The 18,367-nt window shown below is 35.6% G+C and overlaps 1 protein-coding gene across 1 annotated transcript in view; it reads right to left on the bottom strand.

Moving 5' to 3' along the window:
* Positions 1–18,367, bottom strand: part of PTPRQ (protein tyrosine phosphatase receptor type Q) — a 212,543-nt gene that overhangs the window by 34,112 nt on the left and 160,064 nt on the right. Inside the window, exons 34-35 of the mRNA XM_031936254.1 lie at positions 11,367–11,466; positions 8,486–8,614 (exon numbers count right to left, since the gene is read on the bottom strand). Coding sequence (XP_031792114.1) covers positions 8,486–8,614; positions 11,367–11,466 — 229 coding nt within the window. The remainder of the gene's footprint in view (positions 1–8,485; positions 8,615–11,366; positions 11,467–18,367) is intronic.

The raw sequence follows: 18,367 nt of genomic DNA, 5'->3' as shown, positions 1-18,367 counted from the left end.
ATATATATATATATATATATATATATATATATATGTATATGTATATATATGTGTGTGTGTGTGTGTGTGTGTGTGTGTGTGTGTGTGTATATATAAACTTAAAATGTCCTAACCCATGGCTGGTCCTATACAGTTGACTCTAAAACTTTATAAGAGAAACATACCATAAGTGAGTAACAGAATACTTTTCATGTATTTATTTATGTATTTATTTATTTATTTTTTTGAGATGGAGTTTCACTTTTGTTGCCCAGCCTGGAGTGCAATGGTGTAACCTCAGCTCACTGCAACCTCCACCTCCCGAGTTCAAACAATTCTCCTGTCTCAGCCTCCTGAGTAGCTGAGATTCCAGACACCTGCCACTATGCCCAGTTAATTTTTGTATTTTTAGTAGAGACGGGTTTTTGCCATATTGGCCAGGCTGGTCTTGAACTCTTGACCTCAGGGGATCCACCCACCTTGACCTCCCAAAGTGCTGGGATTACAGGCGTGAGTCACCACACCTGGCCATGTAATGCTTTTTTAAATCAGGAAGACAATTAATAGTAAATGATATGTATTACTTTCTCAACATGTCTTCTCGTATGTGTAGGATGAATCAGTTTAAAAGAAGCATTAAATTTGAAGGACATCTCTTTGGAGGCAATGTTTCTTCCTTTCTCATCACACTATTCCCAGTGCCTAAAACAGTGCTTATCACTTGAGAGATACTCAATTATTATTTATTTTTATTTAATCAAGATGAAATGGCCTTTTAGAAGAGAAGCGAATGCAATATTCTTGCTGATGTCAAAGAGCTCAGATGTATGATCCCCAGTGTGGCAGAAGTTGAATTTTCTTTATTACTAAGCCTTTCCACACTAGCACATTTGAAAAAAAAGTTCTTGCCAGAAGTCTTCTTTTGTCATCCATGTATTCTAAATGAAAACCATGGGCATTGTTTAGCTACATCAGGGGCAACAGGGTAGAATTTGTAGATAGAGAGGAGAAAGAGACTGATCAAAGTTGCGTGAAGAGATGAATGGGGCTCTGAGCAAGGACTCAATGAATAGGAGACACCAGAAGACATTACACCAGCTAAAAATAAGGCCTTACTGCCTGTTAGCCAGGATGGCAGGCAGGCAATAACATTTCTCTGTTAGATGCTAGAAACAACCTCAGAAAACTAGATTTGGAACAAGACAGATCTACTTTAAATGGTATGATGTATGTAGAGGTGTTCTATAAAGGTTCTGACTAACACAAGTGATTAAGTTTAGCTCTGTCAGGGTAAGGGCTCTGACTGAGCAGGGTAAGGGCTCTGACTATTCACTGATTCTAGGAAAGAAAATTTGGTGTTAGAGAGAGGAAAGCAAGAAAAAAAGAATGCAAGAAGCAAGCAAGAAAAGAAAGAAAGAAAGAAAGAGTGAAAGAGAGAAAGAAAGAAAGAGAAAGAAAGAAAAGAAAGAAAGAAAAGAAAGAAAGAAAGAAAAGAAAAGAAAAACAAGAGCAAAGAAAGAAAATAGGGAAGGAGTGAGTGAGCGAGAGAGAGAGAGAACAAGAGAGCAAGAGTGACAGAGAGAGAGAGCGAGAGAGAGAGAGAGAAAGAGAGAAGGAGAAAAGGAATAGGAAAAGGATTCTATTTTATGATGATGAAGAAAGACATTTAGCAGAGTTGCTCAAACAAACTACCTCTGAGTCTGGAAATGGCCCAGAGGTTAACTTTGAGTGCTGGTTGAAAATTGATATTTTATGTGTAATGTGATCAATTAAATCTTTAGTTTAACAACGTCTTACTTTGACAAATGTTTGAATCCCATCAAGCAGGTCCTCTGAAGGAAATGTATTTTCATAAAAGTATTTTAATTCTGTCAATGGGAACTTGGTAACTAGTTAATCTGAAGTTAAAACAAGGTTACTTATGATTCCCAAATGCTAAATGTGATTAGAGTAGACACAGACCAGACTTCTCAATTTTAATAATGCAGAGTACTATTCACGGTTAACCAGACTATCAGGAGCTTTGGCCCCATTCAGCCTTATAGCTCATGAAGACAGACTCTTCTTTAGTAAGGTGTGTGATTTTGAAATCAAATGCCTTTTTATTCTCTGCCTCCATTCATATTCCTGCATTCATATTCCTTCATTTACATTCTTTGCATGAAGAAATTTATTATGTTTAGGGCACTCAATCAGTTACTAAGGTCCCTGCTAGTGCTGATGTTCTGCTATGCTACTCTCAGAATGTAACAAACAATGTTTGTGCCAGTATACAAATGGCATTTCTGAGCATCAGGAGAGTGCCTGGAAGCATGCACAGTTGGCTACCCATTGGTCAGTGCAGAAGTAACGTTTCCATGAAATATGCCATTCTGTGTATGTACCAGAGAATCAGGGAACAAGAAATGTCATTGTATTGGTCCTGACAGGTTAACGACCTAGAGTTGCAGAAATGAGCTTGTATGAAATGTAAATATAGTTTCCACCCATCAGATGTGGAACTCAGTTCTTGTGTCATGTTAATAACGGAATGAGAAGCCTGTATAGGAATCTAGTGCAAACTTAATTTGCTATCAAACCTAACACAACATGGGAACACTGCAAATTCTCAGGACATGCACATTATGAGTCAATGTGCATTTTGATAAGATTAACTTGACCATTATCAATAGCATGCAATATTATAAAGGACATATTGTAAGTAGAAAGTATAGCTTTTCGGGGGAGCTTTGGAAAAAACAGTGCATTAAGCAACAAGATGTTCAATATTATGTATTTTAAAATATAGAGCACACCACATGACAAGATTAAAATAATCACAGCAGAGTTCTGCATTACCACAGTAACTTACTGGATGACAAAAATCTCCTTGCGTCTAAAGAAAAATGAAGAGTATCTGGAAGTAAAGATTCATTATTTATTTAGTATACAAACACACTGAATTATTTTTGATTTGTTATTACAAGAACATGAGCATTAAGTATCTCCAACTTCATTCTAAGTATAGAACATTTCTTGTATTCTGAATTCACAAATTTTTGCCATTGTTTGCAAAGATAGCTTAAGTTTAGAACAGAAGTAAAATATACGACCACAATTTGTCAAAGAATGATGACACTTAAAATACAAACTATTAGGATTTCATGTATCAGTCAAAAATTATGAGTTATTATTGAACCCCAAATAAAAATTGCACTACTAAAAGTTTTCTGGTTTCTGCAAGTTTGAGTCAACACTAAAATGCCATCACTTCTTTGCTTCATATCATGAGACAACAAAGAAATCCAAAGAGGCGCCTCTTTCTTTAGACTCATTCTCGTCATAGAAAATGCTGCTGAGGAAGAATTCCATGGGTCTTTGTCTATTTAAGAAAGTTTACATTAATCTTCTCTAGTATGCTTCGAAGTTACACACACACACACACACACACACACACACACACGTGTATCTTGATACCTCAGAGACCTGGGCTAGCTTGTAACTCTCCTGCTTATTAGCTGTATGACCTTAGACATTTACATAAACCTGTCCTATCATCATTTTTTAAATCCATCTGTAAAATGGGGATAGGAGTACCTACCACTAAGGGTTGAAAGAGTTAAGTGAAATCCCTACATGCAGAGTTTAATACAGGAATTCCTCATAAACAGTAGCTATTATTTTGTTAGCAAATTCTATATATGAAAGTAGACTGGGGTAGTACTCAATTTTACAAGTATAAATCACGATAATAACAATACCAAAGGTATTCTGGTTTACAGTTTACAAAGTACACATGTAGAATTTTTTTTAAGCAGTAATCTTTCTGAAGACATAACCGTATATTTAACAAACATTCAACATGTACACTTCTAAAGTTATTGACGAAAGAAAATTATTGAAGAAGATTTCTCTTAAAATAGAAATGTTTCCAACTCATTAGATTGTTTGCTTTATTTTGTTGTGAACTTTAATTTTGTTCGTGATTATTGGATTGGGCTTTGAGGCTTAAAATAATGTGCCATTACATTCACTCAACTAAAATAGGTAGGGTAATTAGTATGAAGTGGTGCGTAAAATGTTTGAAAAAAAATTGAGGAATAAAGAAACTGAGTTTTTGTCAAGTAAGAATATCAGTGACATTGATTACTATTGTTTTACTATTCTTTTCTGATTTAGTCTGCATAAGAAACAAAACTTCCATGACTTAAATGTGGAAAGAAGATAGTAAAAAAAAAAAAACTTATTTAGCAAATAGGCTTTTTAGCTGATGAAAATTCTGTTGAGTTATTTAATTATAAGTGACGTGGCTCTCATGGGAAGGTAATCATTTTACAGTTTAACTAGTTGAAGGCAATCCACAAAGTGAGTCAGTCTCAGTGATACAGGTCTGTGTCTTACCTGTGGGTGTCTGTGTCTGCTGATCTTGCCAATAAGAGCTCTAAGAAACCTTTCTAACTTCAATGAACTAAGTGGTGGTATTTTGCAGGAGCCATCACAAAATGTTGTTCTGTATGTTTATTAAATAACAAAACACAAGGATCATTTCCTAATTTGGTAAGTGTGAAACAGACGAGCCCAAAATGTTAAATATTCTTCCTAAGAATTATAGTTGTGTTACCTAAACTTAAACATAAAATGTGAATAATTTTTGTGCATAATATAATTATTCCAGTTGAGAATTTAAAATATTATTTTGGTATATCCTTGAATTTTTTTCATGGAATTAAAGAGTACTACATCTTTATTTGACTTCTGCTCTCGTTTGGGAAGAAATAGTATAGAGTGCGAGAAGGCATTTTCAAAAGTTTTGCGAAACAAAGTGGAACATAATTAAATAATGAGAATTTACAAGTAACAAAAATTACGGAATGGGCTTTAAAATGTAAATATACAGGCAGAGAGTATAAAGCAGTTAATAATTTCTAAAATATGAAACCATAAATCCTTGAAAGGACTTAGCACCAAGCACCATGTTTGTTTTTTGTTTTATTTTTGCCTAGTCAATAACTTCCTAAAATTATTATTTTAATTATTGATTAGAGATTCTTCTTTTATCATTTATCTCTTGGACATGGGAAAACATACAGGACTGAGAAAAATTATGAGCTCAATTTTGCATGAAAAATTTAGCAGGCTGGAATAAAAAGGACATGCCTAAGAATCAAGTAGAGAGAGCATATGTTAGCTGGGTAGTTTTTGTTTTGTTTTGTTTTGCTTTGTTTTTTTATGACGGACTTTCACTCTTGTTGCCCAGGCTGGAGTGCAATGGTGCGATCTTGGCTCACTGCCACTTCCAACCTCCTGGGTTCAAGTGATTCTCCTGCCTCAGCCTGAGTAGCTGGGGTTACAGGCATGTGCCACCATGCCAGGCTAATTTTTGTATTTTTAGTAGAGATGGGGTTTTACCATGTTGGGCCGGCTGGTCTCAAAATCCTGACCTCAGGCAATCCACCCACCTAGGCCTCCCAAAGTGCTGAGATTATAGGCATGAGCCACCACGCCCAGCCTTTAGTTGGGTAGATTTAAGAGAAACCATGGAAGTTCTTTCCTGCAGATAACAAAGACATGTGGTAGAAGTCTGCCAACAATTTAGGGAGCTAAATCAAACTTCTTGGTTCTCACTCCTAGAATCTACCATCAGTCTCTGATTGACTTTGAATGGATTTAGGTCTTCAAACACCTCAAAACAGGTGAAGAGCTTTAGAGCTTCACCAAATAACAGGACCCAGGTATATGTACATGCAGCTAACTATATTTGTTATTTTTTCCAGTCTTATTGTCTATTGTCTTAGTGACTTTATTAACATAAAAATGTTGCATAAATAGTAAAGCTGGACACAGATCTCTATACTGAAGAATTAATGCCCAAATCGCTTAATTGTTACTTTAATACATTTCTGTAATAAGTCCAGCAAAGCATGTTATTATGTGCCATTAGAATTACAAACAACTGTGAATACCAGAATCACAACAAACAAGTGAAAAAGTAAAAAGCATGGAAACTAATATTTCCAATTTTGCTATTATTATGGGTAATATATACTAATTCTCTGTGTGTAACAAAATAAAAATTATCTGAAATATTATTTCACTTTTAAACCCTTTTACAAATAATGCAATATATGTAAATAAATAAACATAGAAGTGGAAAAATAAATAATGAAGAAGGAAGGTCAAATAAAGTAGACCCTGAATTACAAATAACCAATAGTAAACAATCTGTACATTCATTGCCCACCTTTTCCGTGATCTGAAACTTTTCTGTAGCTGCCATGACAGTCATTGCAAAAAAACAAAACAAAACAAAACAAAAAAACCTACTGTTTTTCCTTTTTTTGAGATGGAGTCTTGCTCTATCACCCAGACTGGAGTGCAGTGGTGCAATCTCAGCTCACTGCAACCTGCAGTTCTTGGTTCAAGCGATTCTTCTGCTTCAGCCTCCTGAATAGCTGGGACTACAGGCACGTGCCACCGTGCTGGGCTAATTTTATATTTTTAATAGAGATGGGATTTCACCATGCTAGCCAGGCTGGTTTCAATCTCCTGACCTCAGGTTATCCACCCTCCTCGGCCTCCCAAAGTGCTGGGATTACAGGCGTGAGCCACCACACCCGGCCTTTTCTAATTTTTTATGATGGCTGTATTTAGTGTTCAGAAGTAGAGAAAGGGGCAATCTGTGAAAATACATAGTGCTTAGGGGATTGAATCTCACCACAGTCTGCCTCGAATGTAACCTCGTTGATAAATAATACTTTCTCCAATATTGACTGTTTAAAAACATGACATAATAAACAGAAACAGTGCTTTTTCACTTTATTATATTTCCTGAAGATACACTTATTAAGGATTTTTTCAGGGGCTACTAAGTATTCTTTTAACAAAATGCAAATGCCTGCCAGTGTTGGGGAGGGGAGCGGTCTTAAAAGTTTACATTTTAGTATGAACAGATTCAACTGTATTGTTCAAATAGCTAAAATTAATTGCACTGAGAGATTTGAATTTTTTTCTCTTATACATTTTCAGGTGTAGAATAAAGGGATGGGCCACACAGGCCTGAGGAAGGGCAAAAGGAACTGAGGATGGAGTGCAGGAAGGAGGCTAGGAGGATACTACTAAAATTCATTTGGCCTGTAAGGGGAAAGGAGGAAAAACTTTCTTTGATGATGCAGAATGATTCCTTAAGGACTGAGACACAATCTAGTAGTAGCAGTGCTTGTGTTCCTATGATATGGTTTCACTTAGGTGAGTTATCCTGGGAATCTTTTATTGATTCTTTTTACATATTTGATATTTTATACATAATATTTCTTATATAGAAAACTATGTCTTGGATAGCTTACAATCATCTGACACTTAAATCTTTGGAGTACTATCCATTTGTGGATAGGACCACTGTATTAGAACATAAAGATCAACATCTGAATGTTTAAAAAGTCAGCTGTCATATCCAAGAAAACACATTTCCCTGCAATTTAGTGATAACACTGAATAACCTTCATTTTGTAGCATTTGGAAGGACTTTGCTTATCAGATGACACTTTCCTCTATAGCACGTATTAGATATTTTTAGAAATGTTGGCAATATACTTGCAAAGTCCATCTATTAGATAAAGACCAACTTTAATAAGTGACAACTACAAATGAATAATTCTTTTTGAGTCCAAGACCTTTGATGCCATATTTTCAAAATTAATATTTTTTTAAATTTTAACAAGAGTTGAGCAAGTACTTGGTAACAATTACTTTGTGCTTATAAGCATTACATATTATTGAATCTTATAAAAATGCAAACTTGCTAAAATAGCCTGATGGTAGTTTTCATTAAGAATTTGATGAATTATCTTAATAGACAAGTTTTTATAATGTGCTAACATTTTGAATAATTGACAATGCTTTTAAAAGGATTTGTAATTGTTTTTTCTTTAAAATTATGTACTTTACTATTTCCAATAGGTACCAGTGAAACATATTTAGTACATATGTTTTTACTTTTCCTTCTGGAGGTAATTTTTTACTTTATATTTAATTTTTAAATACAAAGACATTTAAAAATGATATCATATACAACTTAGACTTTTATGTACTTTTATACTGAAACAGTTATCAAAAAGCTTTTATAAAAATGGTTATAAATAATATCAAGTAGTTATAAATTTAATTAATTTAACCTGTGATTGAAAATGTGGACACTTCCAGAAAAGTTTCATGTAAAAATCTATCATATGAAATGAATTATTAAACATAATGTCAAAGGTTTAATGTGGAAAAATATTTGTCTCAGGAAAATAATCCTGATTGAACATTATAGTCCGAAGTTCATATTTAACTCAAAATATAAGGAAGATTAAGTGATTCTCCGAACACCAGTGAGAAGTGTGTAGAAGACGGAGGTCACTCTTTGAAAGAAGATCTCTGTGACCTGTGTAAATTAGAGCCCCACAAACACTTCCAACAAGCATAGGTCAGAATAGGGTCATGGCTCCAGGCCCTCTGGACCACAGTTCGCCCACAGGAGTGTGCTCACCGCGTTAATCTCTCGTCCTTCAGTTCCAGGTCTGCCACTGTGATGAGCTGATCCAGCTTGAATTTAGTGTCAATAATTTCTGCATCCCGAGGAGAGTATGTGCCACCTTCTTTTTGCTTCTGTCGAATTCTAAAATAAGTGGAGTAAAGTCCAAGAAGGGAGTTTCATAGAAAGTATATAAAATTACGTTTAGTTTTGTTTTTAAGTAAAGACATTTAGTCAAATAATTTCTTTGTTAAAATCACCTCTCTGAATATGTTGCAAATTTATAGCTACTCGACTTCTTTTTCTTGTTTTAATTTCATAGAACCTATTCTACTTTCTTTTTTTTTCTAATAAGTTATTGGGATGAAGTTCCAAATTTAATAAGAATTAGTTGATGAAGCCCTGAGTCATTGGTACATTTAAATATAGAGCCAAGAAGACTTATGCTGTGATCTTGTTTCTCTTCTCTCCAGCTATCTCATTGATTTGTCACATAAAGGAACTATGCCAAAGTGAAAATAGTTCAATGCTATCAATACTAGTGCTAACAGATAATGCCCCATTATTTTCACACATGATAAATATTTTTACATGCATGAAAATACTTAAAAATTATTTTCAAATTATCTTATTGAATTTTTATAAAAGTATTGTGAGTAGATATTATCTTTATAATCAGAAAATTTACGTTCAAAAATAAAAGTCACATGAATCTGAGCATCGAATCAGATTGTTTTCATCTTAAGCCCTTTACATGCTTATTTCTCCATGACACAGTATGGTATATTACAAAGTAATGTTTAGCTATTCTATCTTTCACATTTCAAATATTTAGTATTTATTAAGAGTTGAGTATCAAGGATGATATAGAAAGTATAAAACATGTGTTCTACCCTCAAGGACATTACAATTTAACTGAGAGGCCAGATTTAAATGCAGAAAAAACATAAAAAGAGAAAAAAGATTCAAATTACAACTCATGAGACAGTGACTGATTAGTTACATAAGTTATAGTTATTATTATGTAGAGGAGGTAAAGAAGCAGAATTTGACTTGGATGTTCCAGGATGAGAAGGAGGAGGAAGCACATTTCAGGTTGACTGAACAAAAGCAGAATGTATAAAAGCCCAAGGAATGTTCAGGTGAGAATAGATCCTTTTAGCTAGGGAGTAGAGAAGTTGTAGGGAATAAGGAGGACCATTTCCTGCTCACATAAGGAGCTCATCTTGTAGGGAAAGGAGAAGTCAGAGAAGATTTTACAACAGGGAAATTATATAAATGTGGCCAGTCCATACTCCTTAGGGACAAGGCCCATATTTTACACAGTATAGCATTCAAAGTGCCTAGAATGATAACTCTCTCACTGTCTTCTGGCTAAATCTTCCCACAGTATGTGGTATAGAGAAAATATCTTTTTCAAGAGCCTTTCAAATTATCTATTAAAATTATGCGTTAAGAGAGTCTAGATGAACCATAATACATAGCATTTAGAATACAGAACTACACTCTTCAGTTGAAATAAAAATAGTCTGTTGAACTATTTAGGCAATTGGTAGAAAGTTTATTTTACAAATATAACATCACTGTAACTTGGCAATCTGCCTTATTAAGCTAGATTTTGAGGTCAAAAGTAAGATTTCCAATGAGGCCTTGTGAATAATAAGGGAATTAGAATGCTGATGCTGAGAATGGAAAGATACACTTAGAAAATTCAACACAGGCATGTTCAGAAAGTAAGCCTGAGAAGAGGGTCTACCATATCAGGAAGTTGGACATTTTACAAGTGTTGTTCTAACTGTAAAAAAGATCTCCTTCTGTAAAAACTTTAATATTTAGATCTGATTGAGACATTTTAAATTAAACCTATCAGAGTTATAAATTACTTTAAAAGATGTAGATGGCATGAAGGCTTCTGCTTTTGTGTTTTCACCTTGTTGTCTCACATCTCCAAACCTCCTCTTGTTTGCTGTGCTCTTGGTATTGGAGCTGGAACCTACGTTTCTCCTTGGCCAGCCGACCGAATGTGAAGCTTTGTCAATAGAGGGCACTAGAGTGACCCTGAGAGGCAGTAGGAAGAGGAAAACACTGCCCTTATGGACCCAGTCTTGCATTGTTGTTATTCATTGTGAGAGCCCAGCAGCTCCCTTGGATGAGCTGTTGTTGCCTCTGAAGTGAATGTTCTGCCTATGCCATTGGTGAACGATTCACCTACACCATTCAGCAAGAATGGGATGCTTCTATTACCAATTCCAGTCTGCCTACCATCTAATAATGATGGGTAGCTTCTACGGAACAGCTCCAGCCCCTTCCCTCTGTCATATTTCTTTGCTCACTGGTAGGTGATAGGTTGCATGTGCTCACAGTAGCGATTTCATGTAAGTCTTGGGAGACAACTTCTTTCAGTTCTAGTTGTTTACTGTCCTCTCTCCCTCAAGTTAAAGAGAGTAGATAGGTTGCATGTGCTCGCAGTAGCGATTTCATATAAGTCTTGGGAGACAACTTATTTCAGTTCTGGTTGTTTACTGTCCTCTCTCCCTCAAGTTAAAGAGAGTAGCTGCTTTGTTGTGCTTGCTACTTCTGGACTCTAAGATTTCTCTTTTACTCTCTTTAGTAGTTAGCCATTTCTGCTAGTTAACAGTTCTTTATATTAAATGTTTTCTGTTCAAATAGCAGGATTTCTTTCTTTTTATGGCAAGATTTAGTCAATCAACAATGCATACACACTTTAAAGTATCATATTGTACATGATAAATACATTTTTATCTGTCTATTAAAAATATTAAAAATAAAAATGTTTCCCATTCAAGTAATTGTTGTGGCTTCTGTCTCCTGATTGGACTATGACTGATATAATGCCCATAAAGCATCCTGGAATATAAGTACAAATAAATCTTACCTTGCAAATGCAAAAATAGCTGTTCCAAGGAGAATTATTGAAAGGATACACAAAGTGACAGAAAGAATGATCTCTACAGTTCTTTCTGAAAGTCCTTCCCCTGGAGAAGAGGGATAACATGATCATTAAATATTATTATGGAATCCTATCTTGGATCCCAAACCACCAAAAAGTATTATCTTGGCATAAGAAAATATTCTTTGCTGAAGAATACTAGTAAAACGTAGCAACTTGTTTGTTCCTCTTCTCCTAGATTTTTTAACTTTGGGGCTCTGTCCCGGGTCCTCTTGTTTTTTCTATCTAAACTCACTCCCAGTGTGAGCCCATCTAGTCTCACAGTTTTAATTTCATCTATGTGATGACGACTACTTAGTTTTTATCTACCAGACTTCAGACTTATGTATCTGCCTACCAGACATCTTTATTTTGAAGTATACTTAAAATGCTAAAATCGGTATGTCCAAAATTGAATGTGTACACTTCCCTCCTTTCCCCTGTATCCTCCCACCTCTCAGTTGATGGATACTCCATTACCGTAGCTGCTAAGGCCAAAACCCTGGAGTCATCTTTGACTATCTTTCATGGAATACATTCAAAACATGTGAGGAAATCCCGTAGGCTCTGTCTTCAACATATTTGTACTTTTCACCAAAGAAACCATGTAACCTTGGAAAGACGGTAATTGCAAAGTAGGAGTAAGGAACAAAACAAGACACGTAATAGTGCTAGAGATCTAGGAAGCTAACAAAAGGCTACTGATATAAAAGGAACAAATGATCCTCCTGAAGGGGCTCCTACTGGCCAAAGAGGGAAGAACTTAAGCCTTATATTGAATAAAAATGGAAATTGATTGGAAATAAAAAATAATACAATTTAATAAAAGAAATAAAAATAACAAAAATACTGATTTTTTAAAAAACTTTTATCTTAGATTCGGAGGCCACATGTGAACGTTTGTTATATAGATAAACTCGTGTCACAGGGGTTTGTTGCACAGATTATTTCATCACCCAGTTATCAATCCTAGTACTCAATAGTTAAAAAAAATACTAATTTGTAAACTCTGGCTATAACTAGATCATCTCCTTGGCCTAAATATTCTTGATTAATTTGTAATTGAAATGTATATTTTTCTGCCTTTCTTATCTGAACTGTATTTTATGACTTTTTAAAAATAGCCCTCGTTAAGGAGATAAAGCTCATTATTAGAAGAGAATTTTGTTGAGTAACTGATAGAGGAGCGATAAAATTAGAAATAATCAGTATTTCTAATGAAATAGTTGATTCAGGTAACAAACATAAATGTATTCTAAAATGATTAGGAGGAAAGTTAATGGGGAATTGGACATTTATAGCATGACAAAATATCGCTGTACAGATTATTTGCTGGTTATAAGTGGTCAAAACCAACTTTTCGATGGAGGATCATGCTGTTGCTGCCACCAAGCCTACTGATCAATTTTAGCATCACGTGTAACAATCAGATATTCTACACTTCCTGATGGAAGGTATTTTGATCTAGTCAGCAAGACCTATAAAGTACTTCTGACAGAAATGTTGACTGTGAATACTCAAACCTTTAGTTCTTATTTCTAATTTATGAGAAAGTGGCAGAAAGAAAAAAATTAAAGGACATCAAGAGAAAACAACCAGACAGACCCAGAATATGGGACTTCCTATGTGACAACTTATCTGATTTCTTCAGTGAGTCTATGACATAGGGGGAAAAGATTTTGTTTTTGTTTTTGTTTTTTTTTTTTTTTGAGGCGGAGTCTTGCTCTGTCGCCCGGACTGGAGTGCAGTGGCCGGATCTCAGCTCACCGCAAGCTCCGCCTCCCGGGTTTACGCCATTCTCCTGCCTCAGCCTCCCGAGTAGCTGGGACTACAGGCGCCCGCCACCTCGCCCAGCTAGTTTTTGTATTTTTAGTAGAGACAGGGTTTCACCGTTTAGCCAGGATGGTCTCGATCTCCTGACCTCGTGATCCGCCGTCTCGGCCTCCCAAAGTGCTGGGATTACAGGCTTGAGCCACCGCGCCCGGCCAGGGGGAAAAGAAAGGAGAAAAGAAGGCTCTTTTAAAAAAATAGAAGAAACAGAACAATCCAAGAAAATGTGCAATTTCTTACTTGGATCCTGATTCAAATAAATTAACTATAAAGAAAAAAATCAAAGAGTGATTTGAAAACATATATACAAGTAGCTTAAATAATACTGATAACTTACTAAGTTTAACCACAGCAATATAATAAAAATGTACTTATTAGAGACACATACTAAAGTATTTAGGAGTGGAATATGCATTCTGTGACTTACTTTACTTCAGAAATAAGTGAACAAATGCCTAAATAAAACAAATGTGGCAAAATGTCAATTATTATTAAATCTAGTTAGTAGGTATTTGCGGGTTCATAACACTATTTTTTCTACTTTTATGTATGTTCCATTCACTTTGCTCCACCTTTGCTGCTAATAGCCTGATCTAGGCCACCATCCTATCTTGCATGAAGTAAAAACTTAGCAAGTCTCCCTGTATCCACTTTTGTCCTTATACCACCTATTTTCAATATATAAGCAAGGACAATCCTTTTAAAACATTATTTCTCTGCTTAAAATCCTCCTCATCTCTCACAGAGAAAAGCCCATATCCTTTCAGTGGCCTGTGTGATCTGGTCCCTCATTAACTGTCTGGTCCCCTGTTTCCCCTCTGATTTCCCTTCCAGCCCCCGCCTTGCTTGCTCACTCCTAGGGAGCCAGATTAGCCTCCTTAATGATGAATAACACAAGGCCATTCTTGACACAGGGCTTTTGCAGCAGCTTCTTCCTCTGCCTGCAAAGGTGTATATCCCTTGTATATCTTTCTGGGTAGCCACTTCATTTCCTTTAAAGGTTTGCTGAAATACGTTCTCAATGACCATCTGTTATAGTGAATGCTGTACATGCTGAATACATGTGTTTCCCCCAGATTAATATGTTGAAGCCCAAATCCCCAGTGTGGCTGCATTTGGAGTAAGAAAGTAATTAAAGTTAAATGAGGTCATAGGGTGGGGCCCTGATCTGATAGGATTAGTAACTTATAAGAAGAGACACAGTTTGTTCTCTCTCTCACTTTCTCTCTCTCTCTCTCTCTCTCTGTGTGTGTGTGTGTGTGTGTGACTCACTCCTTTCTCCTCCTCCTCCCCCTACCATACTCTCTCTATCTCCATTCATGCACTAAGGAAGGGCCATGCATGTGAGGACACTGTAAGAAGGCAACCATCTGTAAGCCAGAAAGAGAGCCCTCACCTGATACCAAATGGGCAGGAACCTTGCTCCTAGATTTCTAGCCTTCAGAATTGTGAGGAAATAAACTTCAATTGTTTAACATACCCCGTGTATGACATCTTGTGATGGTAGATTGAGCAGACTAACACAGCACCCTATTTAAAATTGAAGGACACAACTCCCTACATTTTCTGCCTCCCCTTGCACTCCTCCTTCCCTCTGTTCTACTTTTTTTCTCCATAATTTTATCTTCTTTTAACATATAAATCACTTATTTATTTTTCTTACTGTTCTCTGTCCTTCCCTCCAGAATGTGAGCCTCTTTGAGTACAGGGGTTTTTGTTTTATACAAAACTATTCCACGTTCTGAGAGATGTACTGTGCACATAGTAAATGTTCAATAAATATTTGCTAAATTTACTAATGAACAAATACATTGATTTTGAAAAACATTAAAAATGTTCGTGTTTGAAGATCAGGCATTGAACCAAATAAGAATATAAAAATTATTAATAATTTCTTTTAAGTACAACTACTAATTATAATTGTAATCAATTTTAAGTTACATGATGATTTATAATTTTACTGCACAAAGTATTACGGTCAAGTGACAAAATAGGTTACCTATCTGTAAAATAGGCGAGTATTGACGCTTCATCTTTTTGTCCTGTATTGGTACTTATGAAATGTTACCAATATGAAAGAGTTCCTGTGGCTATCCTGCACGGTGGATTTGAATAAATACTGATTTTAAAACAGTTATCAGCACTTCATGGTCTGCTAGAATCTCCAGCTAAATTTTAAAAATGAGAAAGCAGCATGTATTATATAAAGTATTTTAGATACACTTTTTTATACATTAAAATACGAATGGTTTGATTTATGAATTTTCACATGGTGACTCTAATTGGATATGCTTGGGAAAGGAGGCATGAAGATGAATAAAGAATCCTCTTTATTAGGTAATAATGAATCACTGGGCCTTAGAACTCAGTGGGAAAAAAATGTTCTCATAGACCACACAAAAAAATTTTTTAGATTAGATTGCCATTTCAAAGCACTGGCCAAATGAGGAAATGACATATAATATATTAATAAACAATATGTAATCCTTTGGGCACATGAATTACAAAAGTGTCACTAAGAGAGGACAAAATGTTCCCTGATTATCAAGTACACTTTCTGATTCACTGTTATGCATGGACCCACAGAGCATTAACAGTACAGAATGATGTCACTTCTCCGAATCCTCTAATAGAAAATGGAATTCTTTTACTTAAAAATATAAACATGATTCTTTTTGTAATAGGTGCAAGTCATTTCTGACTAGACTTAAAATCCTGTGACAAATCACATTAAACTGTTCTGTTTACATAATATATTGTACCACTATAATTTGGCAAATCATAATTCTACAGCACTAATTTTTCATAAGTATTATCTTCTGACTGAAGTTATCATTATTTAAATTCAGCATATGTATCCAACTTTTTAAGTCCGTTTTTAAGCCTATTCTCTAAGGAGAAGCTTGAATTCAATGAGATGTAAGGCTTATAGTACAATGCCTGGCTCAATACAAAGGTGCACATAAAATGGAAAATCTTTTCTTCCTTCTTTCTCCTTCTCCTTTTCCTTCTCCTCCTCCTCCTCCCCCTCCTTCTTCTTTATTATTATTATTATTATTAGAAAAAATGAGTTCTTATAACAGGACTGAAGTATAAGGAGCTCATCTTCTCTTTGACCCAGTGCTAGTCAAGTAGGATATTCAAACACAAGGCAAACGATTTACTAAAAGTTACTCAATTTCATAATTCAAGAAATAGAGTTAGATAGGAGGAATAAATGACAAGTGCTTGAGGTGATGGATTTGTTAATTAACTTGATTCAATAATTGCACATGGTATACATATATCATGGCATCACTCTGTTCCCCATAAATATATACATGTGTAATCTGTCAATATTCAATAAAATTTTAAACATATAGATTAAAACACCCTATAGGAATGAACATCATTTTCATCCATACAGACAGGAAAAAATTTAAAAGTAGTTAATAAAGGGTTTGCTAGGGTGTGAGAAAAGTCACATTATTCAGTGTTAAAAAAATAAAAATAAAACATATCTTTGCACACAAAAACAACACATGCTTACCTGTGAACGCTAACCTCAAGAGCCAAGACAAAGTGTGAGAAAAGAGAGCAGCTAGAAATAATTAAAAATATCAAGAGGAGAAAATGGTAAGCAAAGATAGGCTGTGGGAGCAGAAACATCACCCATGGTAATGAACTGGGGGCTACTTGGGGACTTAGTGATTTGCAGATAGTGTGTGCAATGGTTACAAGTACAGCACTGACTGGGGTCACGCTGCCTGGGTCTGAAAGCAGGTTCCACCACCACCTTTGGGATGGTTGAAAACCTTGGTGAAGTTACTGAAAAACACAATGCTTCAAATTTCTTACCTAGAAATTGGCGATATGTAAATAGGAGGTCTTGTTACAGAGTTGCAGTGAAGATGGATGAGTTTATATGGAAAATCCCTTAACGATTTGGTACATAAACAATGACAGGTATCTTTATTAAACATTTCATATTCATCCATTTTATTCATCTGGCTTAATCTCTTCATTAGCTTCTGAAGTGGGTATTAGTGTTCTCATTTTAGAAATAAGATTTCAGGCCGGGCGCGGTGGCTCAAGCCTGTAATCCCAGCACTTTGGGAGGCCGAGACGGGCGGATCACGAGGTCAGGAGATCGAGACCATCCTGGCTAACACGGTGAAACCCCGTCTCTACTAAAAAAAAAAATACAAAAACTAGCCGGGCGAGGTGGCGGGCGCCTGTAGTCCCAGCTACTCGGGAGGCTGAGGCAGGAGAATGGCGTGAACCCGGGAGGCGGAGCTTGCAGTGAGCTGAGATCCGGCCACTGCACTCCAGCCCGGGCGACAGAGCGAGACTCTGTCTCAAAAAAAAAAAAAAAAAAAAAAAAAAGAAATAAGATTTCAGAACTTAAAAATAATTTGTTAAGTAACTAACCCACAATCTCATAAATTCAATATATAAACTAAGCCTGCCTGAAATATGTCTGTCTTGACTGCAGAGTCTGTGAGGTTCACTACCACATTACCACTGTCTCCTTAACAAAATACAACCTTCCTCTGTTCCTCTGGTGACTTTAGGGAAGTAATCCCTTGGATGCAAAAGATACATAGCAACTCCCTATTTCTGAATCTAAGTGAGCACATTGGAACTTTTCATTGTTAGCATAGTAATTAAATGAGAAGTGTTATGACAAAAGAAAACAATCACAGAGTGCCTTTGCCATGGGGTTTAAGGTTTCATCATGTTCAGCTTTAATGAGAGCCCTGTAAGTTACAGAAACGGGTGTCTGGTTTTTAAATCACAGGATTCCTCTATAATTAAACCTTGTAATCAAAACATTGCCTACAAGCACTTTCCATAAACTAATGTGCCTCGGGAAGATTTTCTCAAAAACTTTAAAAGGGTTTTTTGTGAATTTTGATAATAAAAATGCCAATACTCAATGTTGAATAAAAACGAAATCAAGTAAGTTTCAAGTATTTATTTAGGATTAAAATAATGCATACGTTATCTTCCCTGTTTATCCCTACAGGCCGGAAAGGTTTCCCTAAATGCAAACTGCTCTTCCACAGTCTTGTACTTACCCATCCAGTGAAGCTCTACCTGGCCCCCTCTCACTTGTACTTTCGTTAGCCCCTTTC

Source organism: Piliocolobus tephrosceles, chromosome 10 (assembly GCF_002776525.5).
Source record: "Piliocolobus tephrosceles isolate RC106 chromosome 10, ASM277652v3, whole genome shotgun sequence".
Classification (NCBI taxonomy): Eukaryota; Metazoa; Chordata; class Mammalia; order Primates; family Cercopithecidae; genus Piliocolobus; species Piliocolobus tephrosceles.
The sequence above is the reverse complement of the archived record's forward strand: the minus strand, read 5'-3'. Positions and strand labels throughout refer to the sequence as shown.